The sequence below is a fragment of the Nicotiana sylvestris genome, chromosome 4 (assembly GCF_000393655.2).
Source record: "Nicotiana sylvestris chromosome 4, ASM39365v2, whole genome shotgun sequence".
Classification (NCBI taxonomy): Eukaryota; Viridiplantae; Streptophyta; class Magnoliopsida; order Solanales; family Solanaceae; genus Nicotiana; species Nicotiana sylvestris.
In genome coordinates, this window is record NC_091060.1 from 71,443,452 (window position 1) to 71,465,903 (window position 22,452).

The 22,452-nt window shown below is 38.6% G+C and overlaps 1 protein-coding gene and 1 long non-coding RNA gene across 4 annotated transcripts; both read right to left on the minus strand.

The window, feature by feature from the left end:
* Positions 1-8,704: 8,704 nt before the first annotated feature.
* Positions 8,705-11,307, minus strand: LOC104224506 (uncharacterized). Of its 3 annotated transcripts, none has more exons than XR_011406779.1 (3): positions 11,023-11,294; positions 9,315-10,705; positions 8,705-9,222 (listed from the first exon to the last, which is right to left on the minus strand). It is a non-coding gene; the product is annotated as an uncharacterized lncRNA (long non-coding RNA). The 3 variants fall into 3 exon arrangements; XR_011406778.1 differs by having other exon boundaries at positions 8,705-9,706; positions 9,798-10,705; positions 11,023-11,292; XR_710367.2 differs by having other exon boundaries at positions 8,705-10,705; positions 11,023-11,307.
* Positions 11,308-21,235: 9,928 nt separating this feature from the next.
* Positions 21,236-21,559, minus strand: LOC138889688 (uncharacterized). The gene has a single exon (XM_070173023.1). It carries the CDS (start codon positions 21,557-21,559, stop codon positions 21,236-21,238), a length of 324 nt encoding a protein of 107 aa, XP_070029124.1.
* Positions 21,560-22,452: the final 893 nt, after the last annotated feature.

A 22,452-nucleotide genomic window follows, 5' to 3' on the forward strand; every position in this document is an offset into this window, starting at 1 on the left:
GGTCCAAAAATCCTCGGAATTGAATGATAGCCAAAAACCTTCCATAGAAGTTGAAGCCGAAAATCCTTCCTTCGTACTTGATCAAAACCAAGAAGAACTCTCAAATGCTTAAAATGAGAGGATGATGATCATGTTAGAGACCATTCTTGAAAATGAGGAGAAGCACAATTTGGCACTCGAGGACTTGAAACAAGTACTAACTCAAAATGATAATAATACCTGCACCTTGGAAGATCAAATGAAATATTGGTTGAGGCTCATTATGCCCACCAACTTCATATAATGGAAAGAGGTCAAGAAGAGTCCAACTTCAAGGAAGAAAGTGAGCTATATTTTGAGGAATCAAGAATTGAACTTCCGTCAACCAACTCCATGCTTGTCGGTTATGCCAAGAAAAATATGGATTTAGAGTCAAACGATGTAGTTAAAAATGGTTGAAAATGATATAATTTGGGGGGGGGGAAGAGAACGTCGAAATTCGGAAAGAATTTCAATTTGAAGGCTTGAGGTCGAATTGCAAGCATTTTTCAACTTTGAAATTTCATGGTGATATGGGAATTGAGCCATGTGAATCCATATAGAAGTCCAAAGAATAAAAACAAGAGCCATATATCTTGCAATTTGCATATTCAAGAAGGCAAGATGACATTCCTCACATGAAATCAAAGAAATGCAAAATGAAGAAATTAAAATTTGGCTTGATCATCTACTTATCACCCCCGTTGCTCGTGGTCACAAGCTTGATTCCAAGTTAGGTGCCCAATTCATATCTTCCAAGTGGAGAGAAAAGTGATAAACTTGATTTGTGTCATGTCATGACATTAAGTGCGGCGCTTGGTGGGAGGTAACCCATCGTTTTTAAAATTTGAAGTTGTTTTTGAAATTTTCTTTTCTAGAATAGCTTAGTATATTATTTTTGACTAATCTGCCCAGTTTTAGAATTTTTGAAGTTGAATTGAAGAGGTTGAGGTGTTAGAAGGAGCCAAAGCAATGGCTGCCTAGTTCTGTCATTGAGAACTCTGGTTCAACCGCATCTGCAAAATTATCCACGTAGATGCGGCCTTGGGGCCGAAGATGCGACTCTATCGCAGAAGCGACAGTTTTTGCACACTAGCGTTTACACAGAAGCGGCTAAAAGCGCGCAGATGCGATACTCGGGTAATTTTAACGAGTCAATATGTTCTTTAGCAGGTAAAATTTAAAACCCTTCTTCCCTAAAATCAAATTCCTATCATCTCTCACATTTATCTCCACTGCTCGTTCACTCTTCTGCTCTCACACAAGACAACTCAGTAAATCTTTGTCTCTACTCTCCTTCTCTTTTCTTCTTCTTCTTATTCATTTTTTTTCTTCTTTCCTCTCCATGGTTGTTTTTCGCACAGTCCCGTTTTTCCCTTTTTATTATCAGTGTTAGTTTTAGGAGTGAGGGACATTGGTTGAGAGTGTGTTTGTGTGTTCTGTTGATGATGAAAAACAATTTGAAAGTCTGAGTACCAAATTAAATTAAAGAAGTATAACATTGCCAATGCTCACTAAATGTTCGACAAATTGTCCGAAGGAAATTTTATTGATAAGTACCATAAAATCATGTTTAATCAAGTCGTATAATCTTTCATAGCACAAAGTTAGAAGTTTTGAGTATAAATTCTATGCCAAAAACTAAGTTAAATTGAAACGAGCCGGCAGTAGCTGGGTTTTTGAAACCCCTGATGATGGCTCAGAAACAAACACAATGCCGCACATGCAGCACATATGCGAATATTGGTTAGTAGTGACATTTTGCAGAAGCGACAGAATTTCCGCAGAAGCAGAATAACACCTGCACGGCTTTTTCCGCAGGTGTGATGACTGGCAGAATTGGGCAATTCCAATAGCTTTGCAACTGGAGCTTCCGGAGCTCGTTCGGCTCTGTTCTTTGGCCTAGTTTATTTGCTTTTAATTGTTTAACATAACTCTATTGCCAGACTAACTTTGTTTTGATTTTTTTAGGTACTTTAAGCTTAAAATGTACCAGAACATGAACGAAAATGCGTCCCTTGATCACGAAATTAAATAAGTGGCTGAGGATTTGAACTTTGAAAATAACAAATTCATGTCTTCTGAGTGCCAAAACCGGTATTATGATGATCTCCTCATGAAGAAGCTCAAACTTGAAAAAGGAATTGCCAATGATAAAGTGGTCGAGCTCCTTCTAGATTTCCATGGCCGGCTAGCTTCAAACGTCTGGATCTGCTTCATACCTACTTCATGCAAGTCCAATGAGGAATGGGTGCGGGAATTTTACGCAAACTTAAAACATACATATTTCCAAAACCATGAACTTACAATAAGGGGCAAGATAGTAAAATTTGGAGTTAAAGAGATAAATGATGTCTATGGACTTCAAAACCATCTGCTCAAGCCAATGCGAGAAAGAGATACATGCGATAATGGTGATTGGCTAGTCTCAAAGCTTTGTCCTACAGGTCAAACAGTGACTTGGGCTAAAAAGAAAAAAGGCATCAAATGTGGTGATTTCACAGCTGAAGCAAAAATGTGGTTGTATATCATTGCGAGTAGAGAGTCTCCTTGTGGGAACGTGTCTGATGTCCCATATACTAGCGGCCTGATAATTTATTGCATCCTTGATGGCAATCCAATGAATGTTGGTCATTACATCGTTCAGGAGCTAAAGGAGTATGTGCTTCAAGGTGGATCGACATTGATATTTCCATCATTGATTACAGAGTTATGCCGGCGTGCATAGGTTGAGGAATGCGATGGAGATCATTTGATACAGGCGGATAAGACCTTTCACCCATTGAGAGTGACAGAATAAGGCAGTGTGCTAAAGAGCAAGAAGAGGAAAATGGTGATTGATGTAGGTGAGGGGTCCTCCTCACAAGCTACTCAGGCCGAGGGACCATTTGGGATACTAAATTCCCAGCTTACCTCCATTCGTGACTTAGTGTCACAGCTCCCTAGTGAGCCCTCACACTCCCAGCCTATGCCCGAGTATTTAACCAGGGAAGAAATGAAGACCTACATGGAGGTCCAGAAAAAAGCAGGGAGAGTCTCACGAGAAGTTGGCAGCTTCTGTTAGCAAGCTTGAAGCAGCCTATAGCAATAAGGCCAAGGCACATGTAGATCTTCAGGAAAACTTCAAAAAGGAGAAAGAGAGATAAGAAGAATGGAAAGTTCATGATAAATATGTAGAGAGGCATCAAAGTCATATTCAAATTGGGGCAGTCGAACAGGAAGATACCGGTCGAGGACAAAAACGATAGTGAAGAGTATTCCTTTTTGTCGAATGCTGCTGATGATGATACTGATGATATCGATGATGATGATGATGAGGCCGAGAGCTCTACATGGAAATGATTAGACTTTTCCCGCAGTCTGCTAGTCTGATGTCATTACACCCCATGTTTTCGTATGTGAGAGTACGTCGTAAGTCAATTAATGTAAGCTCAGAAATAAGATTATATTTGGAAGCATATAAAGTAAGTTAATCATGTTACCTTGGAGGTTACAAATATTTAATATCATGAATAAATATTACCAAGAGGGTTGGAAATCTTAGAAGCTAAACCAATTGAAGAAAATAAGTTTTGTCGAAAGTCGAGATGTTTGGAATGTTATAACATGTACTTTGGGGTGAGACTAGAGTTCTTAACATGATAAGGATGTTATTCTATGAGTTATTTCATTTGTATGATAGTAATTTGCTACGTTTTTAAGTCAAGCAAGTTGTGGAATAAAAGTTGGCAAAGGTCATCACATGTTGCATTCATAAATGTGCTGAAAATTAGATGAAATATAAATGCGATTTTCTCCCTATTTACTTTGAATTATGGGGTGATGTACCTGCAAAATTGAATATCTACGAATCTAGTTTCTAACATATTAAACTGTTTGTCGATAAGATATCGGAGTAGGGAGATATTCGCATTTTTTCGAGACTGCACCAAGCAGCTCTCTATGGGACCCAAAATGGCGGTTGAGATATATTGATATATATAAGACGCCTCAACCCCGTTTTAACTTATTATTTTTCAGTATCTTCAGACCCTAAACACCTAAAAACACTCTCTCTAGGTTCTCTCATGATCCAAGACCCAAACAAAGGGCAAACAACACAAATTAAGTGTCGGGAATCCCGTCGTGCTAGTAAGTTTCTTGTTCTTCTTGTTATTGCTGATTTTTGGGTGGCTGCAGCTCGTGTGGGAGGTTATTTTAAGTGGTTTAAGTTCTGTAAAATAATATCCCAAGGTTTTCACATCAATCCTAGTTTTCAAGTCATGCAAATGGATAACACCATATTTCAACATCAAAAGTTAGTTCTAGTGAAGAACAACACCTCTTTGAGGTTGTGTTGACATTGAAGATAGTTGTGGGATGTGTTTGGCTGAAATATAAAGTTGTTGCTACTGGATAAGGTGAGTATAACGACCTACTAATTTTTCTTAAGCTTGCTTGTATGTTTGTTAAGTTGTTAGGATGATAAACTACAAGATACTACTTGGATTAGCTTAAGTCACTTCTATGGTGTCGTATTGCTATTGAGGGCTGTTATAAGCTAAATATAACTTGGATTTTGACTTGAAGTTACTGTAGGAGGTATGTGTATTGTGTTCTTTCATGTTCTTAAAGTTATCTTGAAGTTAATTAAGTTAAATGGATGGACTAGACATGAACTAGTGAATAAAGTTGCTAATTGAAAATAGTTGGAGTTGTGGATTGTTTCTTTGTTATAAATATATGGTATAAGGATGAAATCATTGATGAATGACTTCATTATCATGTTAATGATACTGTTAAGCTAATGTAAGAAGTCTATAAGGGGTGATATGGGTTATATGGATTCCAATCGGAGGTTACCGCTCGTCGTGAAGTAGTTGTGACATGTTGTTGTTATATAGTGAATTGTTATTGATATTTATATGTTGCTGAATTTCTCTGGTTTTTGTTGTTGGTATATGATATTGGAGGATTCCCTTGTTACAGGGGAGATGCTACTCGAATTTACGTAAACGAGCTACTAGCTTAAGTTACAGACTTAGCCTTTGCTCAGCACTGATTTTGAATATCCTTATGCTTTGATAGATTGAGTTGACTTGTTTGAAGAGTTGCTTGGAAGGTATTAAGTAATCAACAGGGTTAAGGTATGTTAAGGCACTTCCTTCTTTCTTTTGGCATGATCTAATGTGAAATGAAGTAAACGATACACTATTTCATAACGAATCTACTCCTAGAAACTAAGGTTGTCCATGATGTTCTTTCCTTATAAAGTTATTCTAAGCATGTACATATGATGCTTGAATTCTATTGAGGTTCATATTGATGGTATGATGTCCATAACGTTAAGAAAAGGTGCAACGACCATACGTCACTCGGAAAGGTTTAGAACGTGATTCCATGAGTCCAGTATGCATTATAATGTATCTAATTTACTCCACCGAGTCGTGCTATAGTCAGCTAGGTACAACACCTATTATGCAACCAATGATTAGTTGGGTTTTACTAAGCTCCACGTGGTCGGGTACGATTCTACCGAGCCTTATGATGGTCGAGTACGTTTTTACCGAGTCCTCTTCGAGGTCGAGTACGATATGATGCTGATGATGCCCACAGAGGCGTATGTTTTTAAAAGTTAATGTATATATATGTATCAAGTATTTCATGTCAGTAGCCCTCAGAGGTACTCAGATGCTGCAGATTGTATCTGATATATCTCTCTTTACATTACTGTTCTTACTTATGATTTTCTACCTTACATACTCGGTACTTTATTTGTACTGACGTCTCTTTTTCCTGGGGCAATTGTGTTTCATGCCCGTAGGTCCCGATAGACAGGTTGATAGTCCTTCTAGTAGGCTATCAACTCAGCGGAAGATATTGGTGCACTCCACTTGCTCCGGAGTTGCCTATTTGGTCAGTATGAGTGGGACATGTATTGATCGGTATGGCGTGGCCCTGTCCCGACCTATATGACATTTATGTACTCTTAGAGGCTTGTAGACAGATGTCATATATATGGATACTTGTATGGCCTTATCGGCCTACGTTTTGAATGTAAAAATGATCATGTCGTCCTTATCGGCACATATGTCACATGTATAAGTTTATATATCATGTTGGGTCATCCTATTTCTAGTATGCATTTATATTTTATATTGGTTATCTCATGACGCCCCTTTTGGACCATTTACCCATGATAGTACGATAAGAAAGATATGTACGTTGGTAATCGGTTGAGTAAGGTATCGGCTGCCCGTCGTGGCCCTTTAGTTTGGGTCGTGACAGATGCAGACCTCAAGGAGACCCTCAACCTACTCTTATTTTATTTTGATATTGTGTAGTGATGACATTGCAGTGCTTTTAGTTGGGGTGGCTTTAGGGAGTATACTTTATTTGTACATTAATTCTTAACTTGTGCCTCTATCGGGCTTATACTTTTGTATGGATATTGTGTGTCTTTGTCGGGTGTAGTTTGGGATTGGTGATATAATTGCGGATTAGTCGCTTTTGTTACTCTATTTTATTTTTATTTATTTATTTATTTATTTATTTTCTTCATTAGTTTTTAGTTTTTATTATTTCTATTCCTTTAGTATTAGTTGCTTTTGTTATTTTATTTTCTTTAGTAGTTTTTAGTTATTTTATTTTTATTCCTCTAGTGTTTGTTTTATTTTCCTTAGTAGTTTTTAGTATGTATTATTTTATTTTTATTTCCTTAGTAGTAATATCTTGTATAATAAATCTCATTGGATTTTTTTATACTATGGTTCTTTTCCGAGGAATATTTTTATGTTGAACCGGGTAACTTTTCCTATGATAGATGGCGTGACAACTTTCTTAAGGGAATTAGTCTTGTTTTGTTACGCAGAGACTTTTGGATTGTTTGGTACTAATAGAATCAGTATCTTGTATGTGAAGTGTGAATTAAGAATACCCCTCCGATTTTTGGTTGTAAAGCGAAAAAGTAAGTTGCATGGGGAAAAATAATTTTTGTGACAACTTTTTGGCTCATTTTGTGACTCTTTGCCCACTAGTTGGCATGATATTGCTCTAATTGTTCTTATTAAGAAGTGAAATTGATCCATCTTGATTAGTTCATGTGTCATGTGTGTTAGTTTTTGTTTAAAATAATTTTTGTGTTTACTTTTATCATCTAGAACTTGCCCGGTTGGTCTTTCAATGCTAATGTTAATTATGTTTGGTTGGAGGGAGGATCTTAGGTATTCTTTGTGATCTTTGAAAAAGCCTCTTTAGACTTTCAAGCCTACCATTGCATAAATATTATCACTAGTTAACCCCATTTGAGCCTTTAACTTCTTATTTGGCTACTACATTACAAACCTTTACCCTTTTGTGAAATAATTCCCTCTTTTGAAACTATCCCTCCTTGAATATTAAGAATGAGGCTAAAAGTCTAAGTTGGGGGTGTTGGTATTAATTGGGAAACGATGACGATGTACATTGTGTGTAGAACCATATACCTCAAAGTTGTTTATATGAAGATACTCAAGCTCCAAAAGAAAAGCAAAAGAAAATATTTGTATAAATGAAAAAAAAATGGAGTCTTGAGAAAATTAGAGAGGTACTTTAAGGTGGTTCTATGTTGATAACTAGATGTCAATAAAGGCTATGTGGTTTAAAAAGAAGCAAAGAGTAAAAAGAAAGACAAATGTGAGTAGTGTTCAATGAGGGTGTAGTCATTTGTATCCCAAATGCTTATCCTACCCTTCCCTAAACTTATATTACAAGCTTAAAAAGTCCGAATGGGGATCTCCAAACGAATGTTCTTGAATAGGTGATGAATTAAAATAAGGGCAAGCTTATGACATGATATTTTAAAACACTTGAAATTCATTGTTGAGAGTGAGTATCTTTGTGCATTTTTCCCTTGTGTTATTATTGTAAATATGGTGATTTTGAAACTTTCTTTCTTGTGAGGGCACATGAATTATGATAGACTAGTCAACTGCCCGCGCTTCGCGCAGTTGTGAAAAAACTCGCCTAATTTATGATGTAAACTTTTTTTAATACATAAAATATAAAAAATAATAGTATATTTTTACATAAACTAAAGATGACCTGTAGAGTTGTGCATAGAGTACTTCCTATCTTATCAAAAATCTTTTGGTATACATTATATGATGCATGAAAACTTAGCCCTAATCAATAGCTATCAACGTCTCCGTCATGGCCTTTCCCACAGTCCAACATTTACTAAAATCAACTCAACCGAGTAATTGGAGCCGAACCAATATTACCAATTTTCACCTATTTCAAGAGCTTAATTTCGCCATAATTTCTTTATATTCGAATTAACTGGCTTTCATGCTATTTACAGTTTTCCAAGCCAAATCAATAAGTAAATATATAAAGTGTTTAATGAAGCCTCGGAATTTTTTAATACAATCTACCCCAAAATGTTAATTCTGACCTTTGGTATACAATGAATAAAGCTATTCGCATGAATCTATAAGTCACCAATCAATATTCAAAATATGCTTTAATTTTGATCCAACTTGCAAATGTCCGTATAAGTAAAAATAATTATGTAACAGATAGTATGTTCGCTCAGTTGAAGCCAATGGAAATGGCTGTGATGACTCTTTATTTATCTAAGAAAGTTCATTCTTTATGGGCAGCCTTGGCAGGAACATAAACAACTGCAAAGCAAATACAGTAAAACCGAAAGAAAATATGCCAGAAATAGTAAAAACAGGGGAATTGCTTCAAGTGATGCGCAAAATACATCTGATACTGTGATATATCGCATATGAAATAAAATCGGGAAATATACAACATGTGTAATGTCACTCAGAGGCGTCTTTTTCATACATAAAATTGAATCTCACCGTGTGCCTGCCTTTCCAAGTAAAAACAGGTGAATTGCTTCAACTAATGCGTAAAATATATCTGATACGAAGATATATTGCATTATGATATATGGTCGGAAAATATACCACAGGTTTAATGCCACTCAGAGGCTGACATTTTTTTCTTTCATAGAATTGAATCTGACCATGAGCTTACCTTTCCAAGCTCTGCATAGTCGGCATATAGTTAAAAATGTCAAGTTCTCTCAATACACATCAAACGACATCTGAACCATATTGTCGGAGCTTGTCTCCACTAAAAAAATCTCTTCAAGATCATGCTCATGAGCTGTCACCATATGAAACCTCCGAAACATGATGGAGAAAGCACCGTATTGAGATTCATATAAATCTAGAGGTTAATGTTTTCTTAGCTATATAATGTTGATGCCCAATAGTCCCGAAATTGAATAACATAACTACAAGCATGGAGAAATTACTAACCTTATCATCCACAGTAGCAACTTTCAGCTCCAAATCTTTGTCTTTTTATTCACCCTACACAATCTACGAACCAAATAGCAACTATAAAGAAGGTCCAAATAGGACTAACCCTGAAAACATAAAACCTAAGAAAATATTCCATCATACTACCCCCTTCTTCTGCTCCCATGCTTTCGTTGTTTCCACTTCAATAACTTCACCTTTAGCAGTTCTATTTTAAACCTTTTCTTCTACCGAATCAGACCAACACTATTCCAAAACTTTCTCCTTTACACTTTTTATTTCTTCAGCTTCTTCAAAGCTCCTATGTAATTTTGAATTTTCTATCTTAAACACAATTGTTGCCTTCTTTCCCCTTGTTATTTATCACATCAAAAGCCTTCTTGACTTCACTATCAAAAATTCAGAATCAAAGATACATGAAACGCCAGCCAAACAGAGAGAGAGATAAGTAAATCACAAAATCAGAAAAGGGAGATTTACCTCTAGCGAGTAGTGGTGCTAAAGTGTCAGCGGTGGTACATTAATTACTAACCTTCAAAAAATCAAACCTTCCCAGTTTTATTAGATTACCTAGTTGAACTCAAAAAATTAAACAAAATAAATGTTCTATGTCATAATCTATTTGATCCATCCATAAAGACAACCTGCTTATCAAAGGACTACTACTTGGGCAACATAAAAGCAAAACACGCACATATCAGTCTATCGCTTGCATCCACTGAGTTAGATACTCGATATGATGTCAAAAGGAGAAATACAATAGATTCAAACCAACGTGACACCCTTATAATCAGTGAATAAATTTTAGAAATAATTAACATACACAATTTGAATACGAATGCAGTTTTGAAGGTTTTATATACCATCCTTATCTAAAAAAAGGTTCTGCTTACCACACCAACAAAAATTACAATGGAAGTTGAAAAATTCCAGTAAATAAGAGTGGTAGTTCAGATGTTTATCTCAAAAATATAGTATCTTCAATATGTGAATGGACTTCATAAATATGTGGGGCAAAATTGCAGGTGTTAAAAACCAAAAGATCTGAAGCACATCGGTCATGTATAGTTTATTAGCAGGATGGACATAACCTTTATTTACACAAAAAAAATAAAAGAGTTCGTCTACCAGAAAAGACTTTGTGGAAGTCACTGGTTTGATAAGCCTTCTCCATTTCCCTGCCTTATTTCATCAAACGTCAGAACCAATCGCAATTGAATGAGGTAAATCAGGACCTTGTTAAAGTTTGGCCTTTCTGCAATATTTTTCGTAACCTCTTTCTATCGGTAATATAGGCAACATTTGCTATCTATACATAATTTCATTTCACCTACTTCCTGTGCATCTTCTCTATTTCGCTTTTCCAGGGCCTTACCTACCGCTGCACCCTTCAAGGAAATAAGGAAAAAAGGGAAAACAAAAACTTAAATAAAGATCAGAAGGTGGAAGTTCGACCATATATGAATAAGCATGAAAAGAATGGGACGAGGAGAAAACTAATTTGGACTCAGATAGAGAAGATGGTTGACCCTGTGACGGAATTTTAGGGGCCAAAACTTGGTTTAGAGGAAGCTTTCATTTGGCAGAATTAAAATGGAAAGAGAGAAGGGGTTTTAAACTAAACATGGCTAAACTAAAACGAAATTGAGGAATAAATTCTTCAGAGAACATAGGAAAGCGTAAAGGAAATAAATTAGGGCATTACCTGCTGAAGATTTTCTTTGTAAGTAGATTAATTCGAATCCAATTGTTCAAAGGTAACTTCATCTCCTCGGCTTTACATTTTTAAAAATCAAACTACCCAAGTACTTCAGGATCTCCGGTGACTACTTTAATTTGCAGGTGTGCGCCGGAGAGAGAGGGGAAGAAATTGTAGAAGGATCGAGATAGAAAATGGTGTCAAGAATACGTGACTTTTCAGTATGGGAAGCGACTATTCAACATAGAAAAAAACTTTTGATTATTTTTTAAAATACTACACTAAATCTAAATTTTTAAAGGCAAATAAATGAGAAAATGGATAAATAGTCATTCCTGTCTAATAGAATGCCACATCACATCTCTTGTGTCCCTCAATATATATATATATATATATATATATTGGTGACATTGATAGAGTCCGAATTGTGTAAATTGAGCATATGTAGTAGACTAGTATTTTTGAGTCATTTCTTGAGGCTTGATTATTGTTACTTGATTATTTTGAAACTCCATTGCATTCTTGAAGTTGTTTTTAAATGAGGGAGTTTTTTGCTTCAAATTCACATGCTTGAGCCTAGTTATTATTACCAACCAAAATCATAAGTATGGTGCTTAACTGTTGAATGTGAGTTGTGAATGATAGCGATGATACTTGTGCTTCAAATGGTAGAACCTCAATTAATTTTTGGTTTTGATTTGTTTGAGGACAAGCAAAAGCTTTAAGTTGAAAGTGTTGATGAGTGGTGATTCTACCATTTATTTTAGTTCCTTTTCTTTAGATTTTGTGTCTTTTAATTATAATATGAGGTTGTTTGTGGTATGTTAATTATAATATGAGGTTGTTTGTGGTGTGTATTGCTAGATTTTCAGGTAAATGAAGTCTTGAAGAGAATTGAGATTAAATAAAGTAGATTTGTGCAACAAAAAAACATAAAAGAAGTGCAAATATTTCTAGTGATCTTGCATCTGCAAGAAAAGGCGCGCATTTGCAGTCTCGCATCTGAAAGAAAAGATTCGTATCTGCGAAAGAAGGCATGCGAGGCAAAAATTGCACCTGCGACTAGAGAACCACTTCTGCGATCGCGCTTCTGCCCCTTATCTCTACATATGTGATTGCACTTCTGCACGTGAAGTTCGCTTCTGCGGAGTAAATATTTTCCACCAAATGTTGGTTCTACGAAACCGCACCTACGAGGAATAGCCTGACCTAGGAAAGAGACTGTAGTCAGACTTTGGAGCTTAGCTTAGGGATCAGATATAGATATCGAAAGAGCAGGTCCATCACTTCTTCTTGACTTTGATGGTTTGCCTGTAGGAGGATCATCGAAGGTTGGAGAAAGAGATAGAAAGCTGACAACTACATAGAGGGTCTCTACTAGTGTTAATAGATTATTGATCTATATCTTCCATTTTAGGGTATTTGTTATGTCGATATAACCAGAAAAGTTTTGGAGACCCACGTTCTACTGAATTGATCTAAGAGCGCTTTCTTATCACAGTTGTCACACCTCCTTTTTGCGCGCCCGCCCCGAAGGGTAAAATGCGCGAGGGAGTTTTTCCAATTTAAGTGACAATATTCGAAATGGGATTATTTATTTAATTCAGAGTCGCCACTTGGGAAAGGTTTGGCTTTTGGTGTCCCAAGTCACCGGTTTATCTTGAATCCCAAATCGAGGAAAATATTCGACTTTCCAAATGAAGTCTGCGAACCAGAAATTCTAAGTAAGGAATTCTGTTGACCCGAGGGAAGGTGTTAGGCACCCTCGAATCCCGTGGTTCTAGCACGGTCGCTTAAATTGTTATAATGGCTAGATATCTGATTTAATACATGTTATTACTTATGTGCTTTCATTAAGTTTAAACCGCTTTTATTATTTATCATTTTTATAGAATTACAACGTCGTGAAAATGCGTCTCGAACCACGTCACAGTCAATGCACCCATGGTTGTTAATACATTCCGACTCCGTTGAGATTTGAATTTGGGTCACATAAATGCGCACCCGAGTTTAAGAATGTAATTTAATTAAGTCGCACCTAAAGAGTCTAACGCGTTTATTGTCTTTGGGGAAGGCAGTGAAATTCACTAAACAGTTCATCCCAAATTCTAAGTATTTTATTGTGACCAGTTATTGAGGGCCCCGCAATTTGTATTGTTTTATTTGGTGAGGCTCGTCTCATTTTATGAAAGGATAAACCTACAATGACTACATTTTTCTATTATGTCTCTATAAAATGAAAGAGAAAAGGTCTTAATTTATTTACATGCTTGAGTTGTTATAGTTGGGTTTCGAATATGATTCATAAATTCTGAAAATGATGCAAGCAGGGCAGTCTGTTGCCAATGCGGGCCCAGGCCCAACGTGTATGACATAAAACTAGACCTGGGCCGTCTTATTCACATGTTACTACCTAGTTACATTATACTAGGCATGTTCTCAGTTTGTCAAATTAAAAAAAAACTTAGCAATCTAATTTTAATCCTAAACCATTTACATGCTGAAATTAACCAATATTATTTAACTAAACAATATTCCTACAAGTTCGAAATGGCCTATCGTTTGATTTTTAACTAGACGGAGTTGCTACACCATTCATTTATTTTTAGGCAATATATATAGATAGTTCATCCGTTAAGCTACTGTCAGATGTTCCACTATATATATATTAAATAGCTACATGATTTTGATTTTTGTAAGCTAAATAATTTATATATACAAAAAAAATTCAGAATATAATTAAATAAATTTAGAACTTCAACTCTTCATTTTTTCGTATTCATGCTTCCTGTTTCAGTTTACAATAATCAGCGTGTCACTTGTGTACCTGATATTGGAAGCAAAAGAAAAGGGAGATCAGCAGAAATTCAGTAGCATACAACAACAACAACCTCAACAACCAGTAACAACCAGCAACGAGAAACTTAGTGACAGATTTTAAAATCAAGACAAAAATCCAGACACAACAACAACAATCAACGGACAGAAGCAAAGGGAATCTTTTCAGATTTTGAAAGACTAGTTAGTGTTTAACCCTTAATTTCTGAATCCGTATATCAGAATATTTGGATTGTATATCAGGTGTATACTCTTCTTCTTTTGAATTTCCAGAATGTTTTTCTTTTTATTTTCTAAAGTCTTAGTATTTTTCGGAATTTCCTCTCTCTTAAAATTTTCTTCTGTATTCTGTCTTCTCCTTAAATCTGATTCAAGTCTCTCTATTTATTTCCCATCCCAAACCCTTTAATCAATTAATAACAACCACTTTCTCCTACCAAACTCACTATCTTCCCACTCATCCCCCACTACATTAAACAAATATATCAACTCCACCCCATTACATCTTGTCCCCCATGCCTAACATTAACAATTACCATATTCCCCTCCACTACATTATGTCTTGTCTCTCATTTATATTAAATAATTATATCACCCACACCCCATTACATTTTGTCCCCATGCTTAACATAAAGAATTACAAAATGTTCAATTACCAAACTACTCCTCCGACCTTATTGCAATTACCATTTTACCCCTGAACGTACTGCGATTTACCAAACTACCCCATCAGCTATAACCAATCAATAAATCAAACTTAACCAAAATATAGCCAATTTGACTAATTTCTAAACAAATTCAACAACAACTCATATGAACACAGATGAACAACATCAAATTAATGTGAATAAATCAACCATATTGGGAACCAATCCTGGTTAACTTAGACCAACAATGGATGAGCAAGGAAACAAACAATATTAACAACACAACACATGATTCAATCTAAATCAACAAATCAAAAACATAAACTCACATTAAATCATTGATTAAAAATGAACTTCAAACAAAGATGAACATGAATTAAATCTATTTTAAACAACAAAACATGACGGATTCACATGATTAAACCAACATATTTCCCTATTACAACTAAATTCTTTTAGACAAATAACAAGATCGAAGAAGAAACAATTATGAACTTAAACTTGAATCTAACAATATTAACAATTTCTGAAAAATACATAAAACACATGAAACAAATTGAAGAAATAATTAATTAAATTTCAATTTGAATCTAACAAACATTAAACTAACAATTTCACATGAACAACTGAAAAATTAACAAAACAATGAACACGAACAAAACAAAAATTTACCGATTTTAGATTCGAGAATATCAAAATGAAATACGGACAAAAATAAAACTCAAAACCCACTAACCGGATCGAAACAACGAACAATGATTGACCAACGACGAACTCGTATGGACTGTTTTGACGACCCCAACCAAAACTCGCACAAACGACGATGAAGACGATCCTAAGAAGCAACTGAAGGAGGTGAAGCAAACGTGAAGCAACAACGATGGGGTATGTAGTGAATAAGAAGCAGTAACAGCTGGTCATTTGGATGGAGACAAGTGAAGCGAAGCCTCACGTCCATGGCTGGAGCTCGGGAGCTCGACCACTCAACTCGAGCTCGACGAAACGAAGAAGATGAAGCAACAGCAGAAGCAGCGGGGAGCAGAAGCAGAAACGTGAGCAGCAGCAGCAGCACGGAGGAGCTGGAGAAGATGAAGCAACAGCAGACTGGGTTTTCATGGTGGAGCTCGACGGAGCAAGCAGCAGTAACACTGCTGGAGCAGTGAAGCAGTAGCAGCTCGACGAGGCAGCTGGAATGGAGCAGCAACGACGGGCTGGTCGTTTGGAGTAACGGGGTCGGTTTTTCGAACCAACTGCTCGACCATGCTAGATCCAGCAGGAGCAGCAGAAGCCGCTTGGCTTTGGAGCAAAGGCGACGAGGCCGTGGTCGTTCATGGATGGTCGTTCATATTGGTGAAGTCGCGGGTGTGTGTGTGTTACGTCGCCGTGGTTGTGTGCGTGTGTGTGTTGTCGACGTGGTTATGTGTGTGGCGTGGGGATGAGGGGGTGTGTGTGTGTGGAGATGGTGAAGAGGGTAGCCATTGATGGCTTGCTTGGAGCTTGAGGAAGAAGAAGGAAAGAGAGGGGGGGCGGGCTTCAACAGTGAAAGAAAAGACTGTTAGGTTTTTTTTTTGAAAGATAGGGAAATAGGGGTGTTAGGTTATGAACTGGGTCGACCCGGTTTGAAATGGACCGGGTCATGGGGAAGGTTGGGTATTTTTTTGGGCCTGTGGCTTGAATATGAAGAAAAGGCCTAATTCCGATTTTTTTTTGTATTTTTGCTCTCTTTTCTACTTTTATTTTATAAAACTAAATTCTAAGAATCCTTAAATTATTATTAAGAACTAAATTAAGTTATAAAAGCGCAAATTAACTCCCAATAACAATTAACGCACAATTAAGTAATAATTAAGCATAAAATTGTATATTTGGACGTTAAATGCTAAAAATGCAAAAGATGCCTATTTTTGTAATTTTTAATTTTTGTAAAACAAATTTAATTACTAACAATTGTAGAATTAAATCCTACATGCAAAATGCGACATATTTTGTATTTTTTATTAATTTAACAAATAAACATGCACAGACAAAATACAAATAATTATCCAAAAATGTCACAAAAATTCTCAAAATTGCACACCAAGGAAAATCATTTTATTTTGAATTTTTGGGAGTAATTCTCATATAGGGCAAAAATCACGTGCTTACAGCTGCCCCTCTTTGCCCGAAGACACGAAGGGTTCTCGTGCAAAGATAAAGTGAGCGAGTTTTGCCCATCTGAGTACTCCGTATGAAGCATTTTTTGAAAAAGATTTAACCGAACCTTTGCTTCAAAGGTTTCCTACATATCCCTGGCTAAAGGAGAATCAGGTTAATATAGTTCGGGAAATTTTGGTAGCTGGGACTACCACGGGATTGCAGTGCTTGCTGTTACTGCTGTTGCTGTTGCTACTACCGCTTTACTGACCTCCTTATTACAACCAAAGGAAATTGAAATTGAACTAACTACTTATGCCTGTCAACCGCTAGTTACAAGATTCCTATCTATAATTCTTTTGCAACTTGATCTTGGGTCTTAGCTGATTCTGCTTGTAGACTTCGATCCGAATCTTGATGCTTGCAAGTTGTAGGCGCTTGTTTATTTCTGCAGTATTGAATGAAACGGGATTGGCGGAGCTCGGGAATTTGATCCAATTTTTGAGCGACCTGCCCTTTGTTTGTTCCAATATGTGGGAACATCTTCTTTTTTCTTTTGTTCTTTTCTTCTTTTCTTTATTCTGGATTGAGACTCATCCCGTAGGTCGTCTCGATACATGCACCTCTGGGTCAGACCTGCTGAGACAACAAAACAAACGAAATTTTCTTCCCCAGTTTCACTAGGAAAATTTCGTGAGTTAATTGTCATGAAAATTTACAGCACTGATGAGGGGATTAGAAAAAAACCCTAGTCTACAAAGCGCAACTCAGGGATTGGAGCCCTAATATCGCAAAAGGTAAAAATGCACAACTTAGGGATTGGAGCCCTAATGTCGGCTAAAGGAAGGTTGCTCAACTCAGGGATTGGAGCCCTAATGTCGGCTAACAGAAAAAATGCTCAGTTCAGGGATTGGAGCCCTAATGCTGGCTAACAGAAAAAACGCTCAGTTCAGGGATTGGAGCCCTAATGCTAGCTAAATGAAAAACGCTCAGTTCAGGGATTGGAGCCCTAATGCTGGCTAACAGAAAAAACGCTCAGTTCAGGGGTTGGAGCTCTAATGCTGGCTAAATAGAAACTTGCTCAACTTAGGGATCGGAGCCCTAAATTGGGAGGATTGCCAGGTTATGCTGGAAAGGGTCCACGGGTTATGCCGGGAAGATTCATCGGGTTATGCCGGGAAGATTCATCGGGTTATGCCGGAAAAGGTCTACGGGTTATGCCGGGAAGATTCACCGGGTTATGCCGGGAAGATTCATCGGGTTATGCCGGAAAAAGTCCACGGGTTATGCTGGGAAGATTCATCGGGTTATGCCGGGGAAGTCATCGGGTTATGCCGGGAAAGGGAAAGAGTCCTCGGGTTATGCCGAAAAGGGAAAAAGGTCCCTGGGTTATGCCAGGGAGGTCCACGGGTTATGCCAGGGAAGTCATCGGGTTATGCCGGAAAAGGAAAAGAGTCTTCGGGTTATGCCGGGGAAGTCATCGGGTTATGCCGGAAAAGGGAAAGAGGTCCCTGGGTTATGCCAGGGAGGTCCACGAGTTATGCCGGGAAAGGGAAAAAGTCCTCGAGTTATGCCGGGGAAGTCATCGGGTTATGCCGGAAAAAGGGAGAGAGTCCTCGGGTTATGCCGGGGAAATCATCGGGTTATGCCAGAAAAGGGAAAGAGTCCTCGGGTTATGCCGGCGAAGTCATCGGGTTATGCCGGAAAAGGGAGAGAGGTCCCTGGGTTATGCTAGGGAGGTCTACGGGTTATGCCGGGAAAGGGAAAGAGTCCTCGGGTTATGCCGGGGAAGTCATCGGGTTATGCCGGAAAGGGGAAAGAGGTCCCTAGGTTATGCCAGGGAGGTCCACGGGTTATGCCAGGGAAGTCATCGGGTTATGCCGAGGAAGTCATCGGGTTATGCCGGAAAAGGAAAAGAGTCCTCGGGTTATGCCGGGGAAGTCATTGGGTTATGCCAGAAAAGGGAGAGAGTCCTCGGGTTATGCCGGGGAAATCATCGGGTTAGAAAAAATGCAGGAAAGAATCAGGAGGAGACTTCTCTTTTGGGTTGATTATTGCAGCATAGCTATTTCTAACCCTTGCGCATTTCCTTTTGGCTGCACCTGCCACTCGCAGGGTTGTACCTGCTTCCTGCTTAGTTCGTTTTGTATCGCAACTGCTTCAACTTCAAACAAAGGAAAATTGTTAGTTTGAAATTGTGGTCGGTTTTGTGGCCTTCATTGTTTTTCTTGGTCCCAAGCCTCATTTCTGTTGAGAAAATTTGCCATTGATTGGCTTCCAAGGCGACCTCCTTTCAAATTGATAAGACTCAATATTTTAGGATTTCACGATGATTTGCGCGTGTACGACTCTGTTTCTTCCGTCTCACTCTGCTTGGGGATTTTGAGGTAATCAAACGTCACGATCAGTCGGGATTAGACTGATGCATCACTGAGGCCGGGTATGTTCTCCACCTCTTGCCAGACAGAGCCCTGTGAAACCGGTCCTACCACCTTTTCTTTCTAGCATGTTTTGGGGCTTAGGGTTAAACCGAAAAGGAATCCAAAGAAAGGTAAACAAAGAGCGAGGAAATGAATTTAAAAAGAGAAGCGTCCTTTTCGGGGAAAAGAAAGACTTATCTGAGGTGCATGCTGGCTTTAAATTGACATAACCTGCTTTTTGGACTGGATGCCCGACTCTCACGAACCTATATTTTCTCACGAACCAAATGGATCTATGTTTCCAAACTAGGGAACCTTGCCAGAACCTTCTGTGGTGAAATCCTCTTTTCGGCCGACATCGCCCTTTGCGAGGTTTCGCTAGACGACCTCTCTCATTTCTCTTCTTACCGTCGCCTTATAGTGCTCGTCATGAGTTTTCACTAACAAGACTCTCTCATTTTGATTTCTCTGCTCGCCATCGCCTTATGGTGCCTGTAGGTTTTCACCAATAAGACTCTCTCATTTTATTTCTCTCATCCTGACTGCGTCGGATCCGAGCAACTGCGTCCTTTGATTTTGAAGAAACTTTTGCCGATTGATCGGAAGGACTTGCAACAGGTTTGGGGTCAAAAGAACTTGGATCGAATTACAACTTTAGAACCGTCCAGGCGGGATTATCGCCGAATTATTATAATGTCTGCCCCAGTTTAACTTTTGGGGAAAAAACTGGATTTTTGTTTTGGTGTGACTGAACCCCATAGAGAGGCTGCCTACGTATCCTTTCGAAATCAAGTCAAACGTAGTTCAGGCAACTTTCATTTTTATGCTTTTTTTTACTAGCACTTCCGGGTTCCAAAGAGGGTAATGAAAGAAAGGTAAACGGCTCAAAGGGTTAGCAAAGGATTTGAGTGTTTGGGTAGCGGGGATGAAAGCCTTCGTCCTCTCAATTGTGCAAAAACAATCAGAGCAAGTTCAAACATAGTATCTTTTTACTGCATCCGCATTCACGGCTGTGTCGAGATCTTTTCCTTCAATATCACCTAGATATAATGCTCCCCTGGGCAATATCTTCATGATGATGTATGGACCTTTCCAATTAGGAGCAAATTTTCCTTTCGCTTCCTGGTGATGTGGAAGAATGCTCCTTAACACCAGTTGACCTACTTCAAAATTCCTGGGTCGCACTTTCTTGTTGTAAGCATGGGCCATTCTTTGTTGGTACAACTGCTCGTGATAGACCGTAGCCATTCGTTTTTCATCGATCAGCGTTAACTGTTCCAAACAGGTTTTGACCCAATCACTGTCTTCAATTTCAGCTTCAACAATGATCCGGAGAGAAGGGATTTCTACCTCTGCCGGTATCACAGCCTCGGTCCCGTAAACTAACAAGCATGGGGTTGCCCCTACTGATGTGTGTATTGTAGTGCGATATCCCAACAGGGCGAAAGGTAACTGCTCATGCCATTGTCTGGAACTCTGGGTTGTCTTCCTCAAAATCTTCTTGATGTTTTTGTTCGCCGCTTTAATAGTGCCGTTGGCTTTGGGCCGATAAGGAGTGGAATTCCTATGCGTTATTTTGAACTGTTCGCACACATCCTTCATCAAATGACTATTCAGGTTTGCCGCATTATCTGTGATTATAGTTGCAGGAATACCGAAACGACAGATAAGATTTGAATGTACGAAATCCACCACGGCTTTCTTAGTGACCGATTTGAGAGTGACAGCCTCGACCCATTTTGTGAAGTAGTCGATAGCGACCAATATGAATCTGTGCCCATTTGAAGCTTTGGGCTCAATCGGACCAATGACATCCATACCCCAGGCAACAAATGGCCAAGGTGCAGACATGGGATGCAGTTCTATGGGAGGTGCGTGAATTAGATCTCCATGCACCTGACACTGATGACATTTCCGAACGAAGCTGAAGCAATCTTTCTCCATAGTTATCCAATAATACCCGGCCCGAAGGATTTTCTTTACCAAAACATACCCGTTCATATGAGGTCCACACACTCCTGCGTGTACTTCATGCATGATTCTGCCTGCTTCTTTGGCGTCAACACATCTTAATAAGTTGAGATCAGGGGTTCTTTTATACAATATCTCACCGCTCAAAAAGAATCCACTTGCCTGGCGCCTAATAGTTCTCTTCTGATCTCCAGTAGCATGTTCGGGGTATTATTGTATTTTCAAGAACCTCTTAACATCCTGGTACCATGGCTGGATACTTGGTCCTGCCTCGATGGCATTGCAGTAACCTTGCATTTCCCTGATTTGGATTTCCAAGGGATCGATGTGGGCGTTGCCTGGATAAGGTAACATTGAAGCTAAAGTGGCAAGTGCATCGGCTAATTCATTGTGACATCGCGGGATATACCTGAACTCTACTGATCTGAACCGCTTGCTGAGATCCTCTACGTGCTGCCGGTAAAGAATAAGCTTGACATCTCGAGTTTCCCATTCACCCTGGGCTTGACGGATAATCAAATCAGAATCCCCCATAATCAACAAATCCCCAACATCTTGATCGATCGCCATATTCATGCCCATGATGCAGGCTTCTTATTCAGCTGTATTGTTCGTGCAAAAGAAACGAAGCCTAGCTGTAGCCGGATAATGTTGACCAGCAGGTGAGATCAAGATTGCCCCTATTCCTACACCTTTGGCGTTTACGGCCCCATCAAAGAACATCTTCCAAACGTCAGTGTTTTCCGAGACCACTTCTATGGTATTTATTTCTTCATCTGGAAAATAAGTACTCAATGGCTGGTATTCCTCATCAACCGGACTTTCGGCCAAATGATCGGCTAACGCCTGGGCTTTCATTGCCGTGCGGGTGACATAGACTATGTCAAATTCAGTAAGCAAGATTTGCCACTTGGCCAGTCTTCCAGTAGGCATTGGTTTCTGAAATATATACTTCAAAGGATCCAGCCTGCTTATGAGGTAAGTAGTGTGAGCTTGGAGATAATGTCTCAATTTTTGAGCAACCCACGTCAAAGCACAACACGTTCTTTCCAGCAGAGTGTACTTGGCCTTGTAGCCGGTGAATTTCTTGCTCAAGTAGTAGATCGCCTGCTCCTTCTTTCCGGTTATGTCATGTTGCCCGAGGACGCAACCGAAAGAATTTTCCAAGATTGTCAGATACAAGAACAGGGGTCTCTCTGGCTCTGGCGGGACCAAAACTGGGGGATTTAAAAGATATTCTTTGATCTTGTCAAAAGTTTCTTGACACTCAGCCGTCCATTTGATCGCTGCATCCTTCCTTAATATCTTAAGTATGGGCTCACACGTGCTAGTCAGCTGGGCAATAAATCGACTGATATAGTTTAACCTGCCCAACAGACTCATCACGTCTTTCTTCGTTCTTGGGGGAGGTAGATCTCTGATAGATT

What these genes read in the sequence shown, in the direction of transcription:
- LOC138889688 (XM_070173023.1), bottom strand. Translation starts at nt 21,559, where the DNA reads ATGGGGGATTCTGATTTGATTATCCGTCAAGCCCAGGGTGAATGGGAA.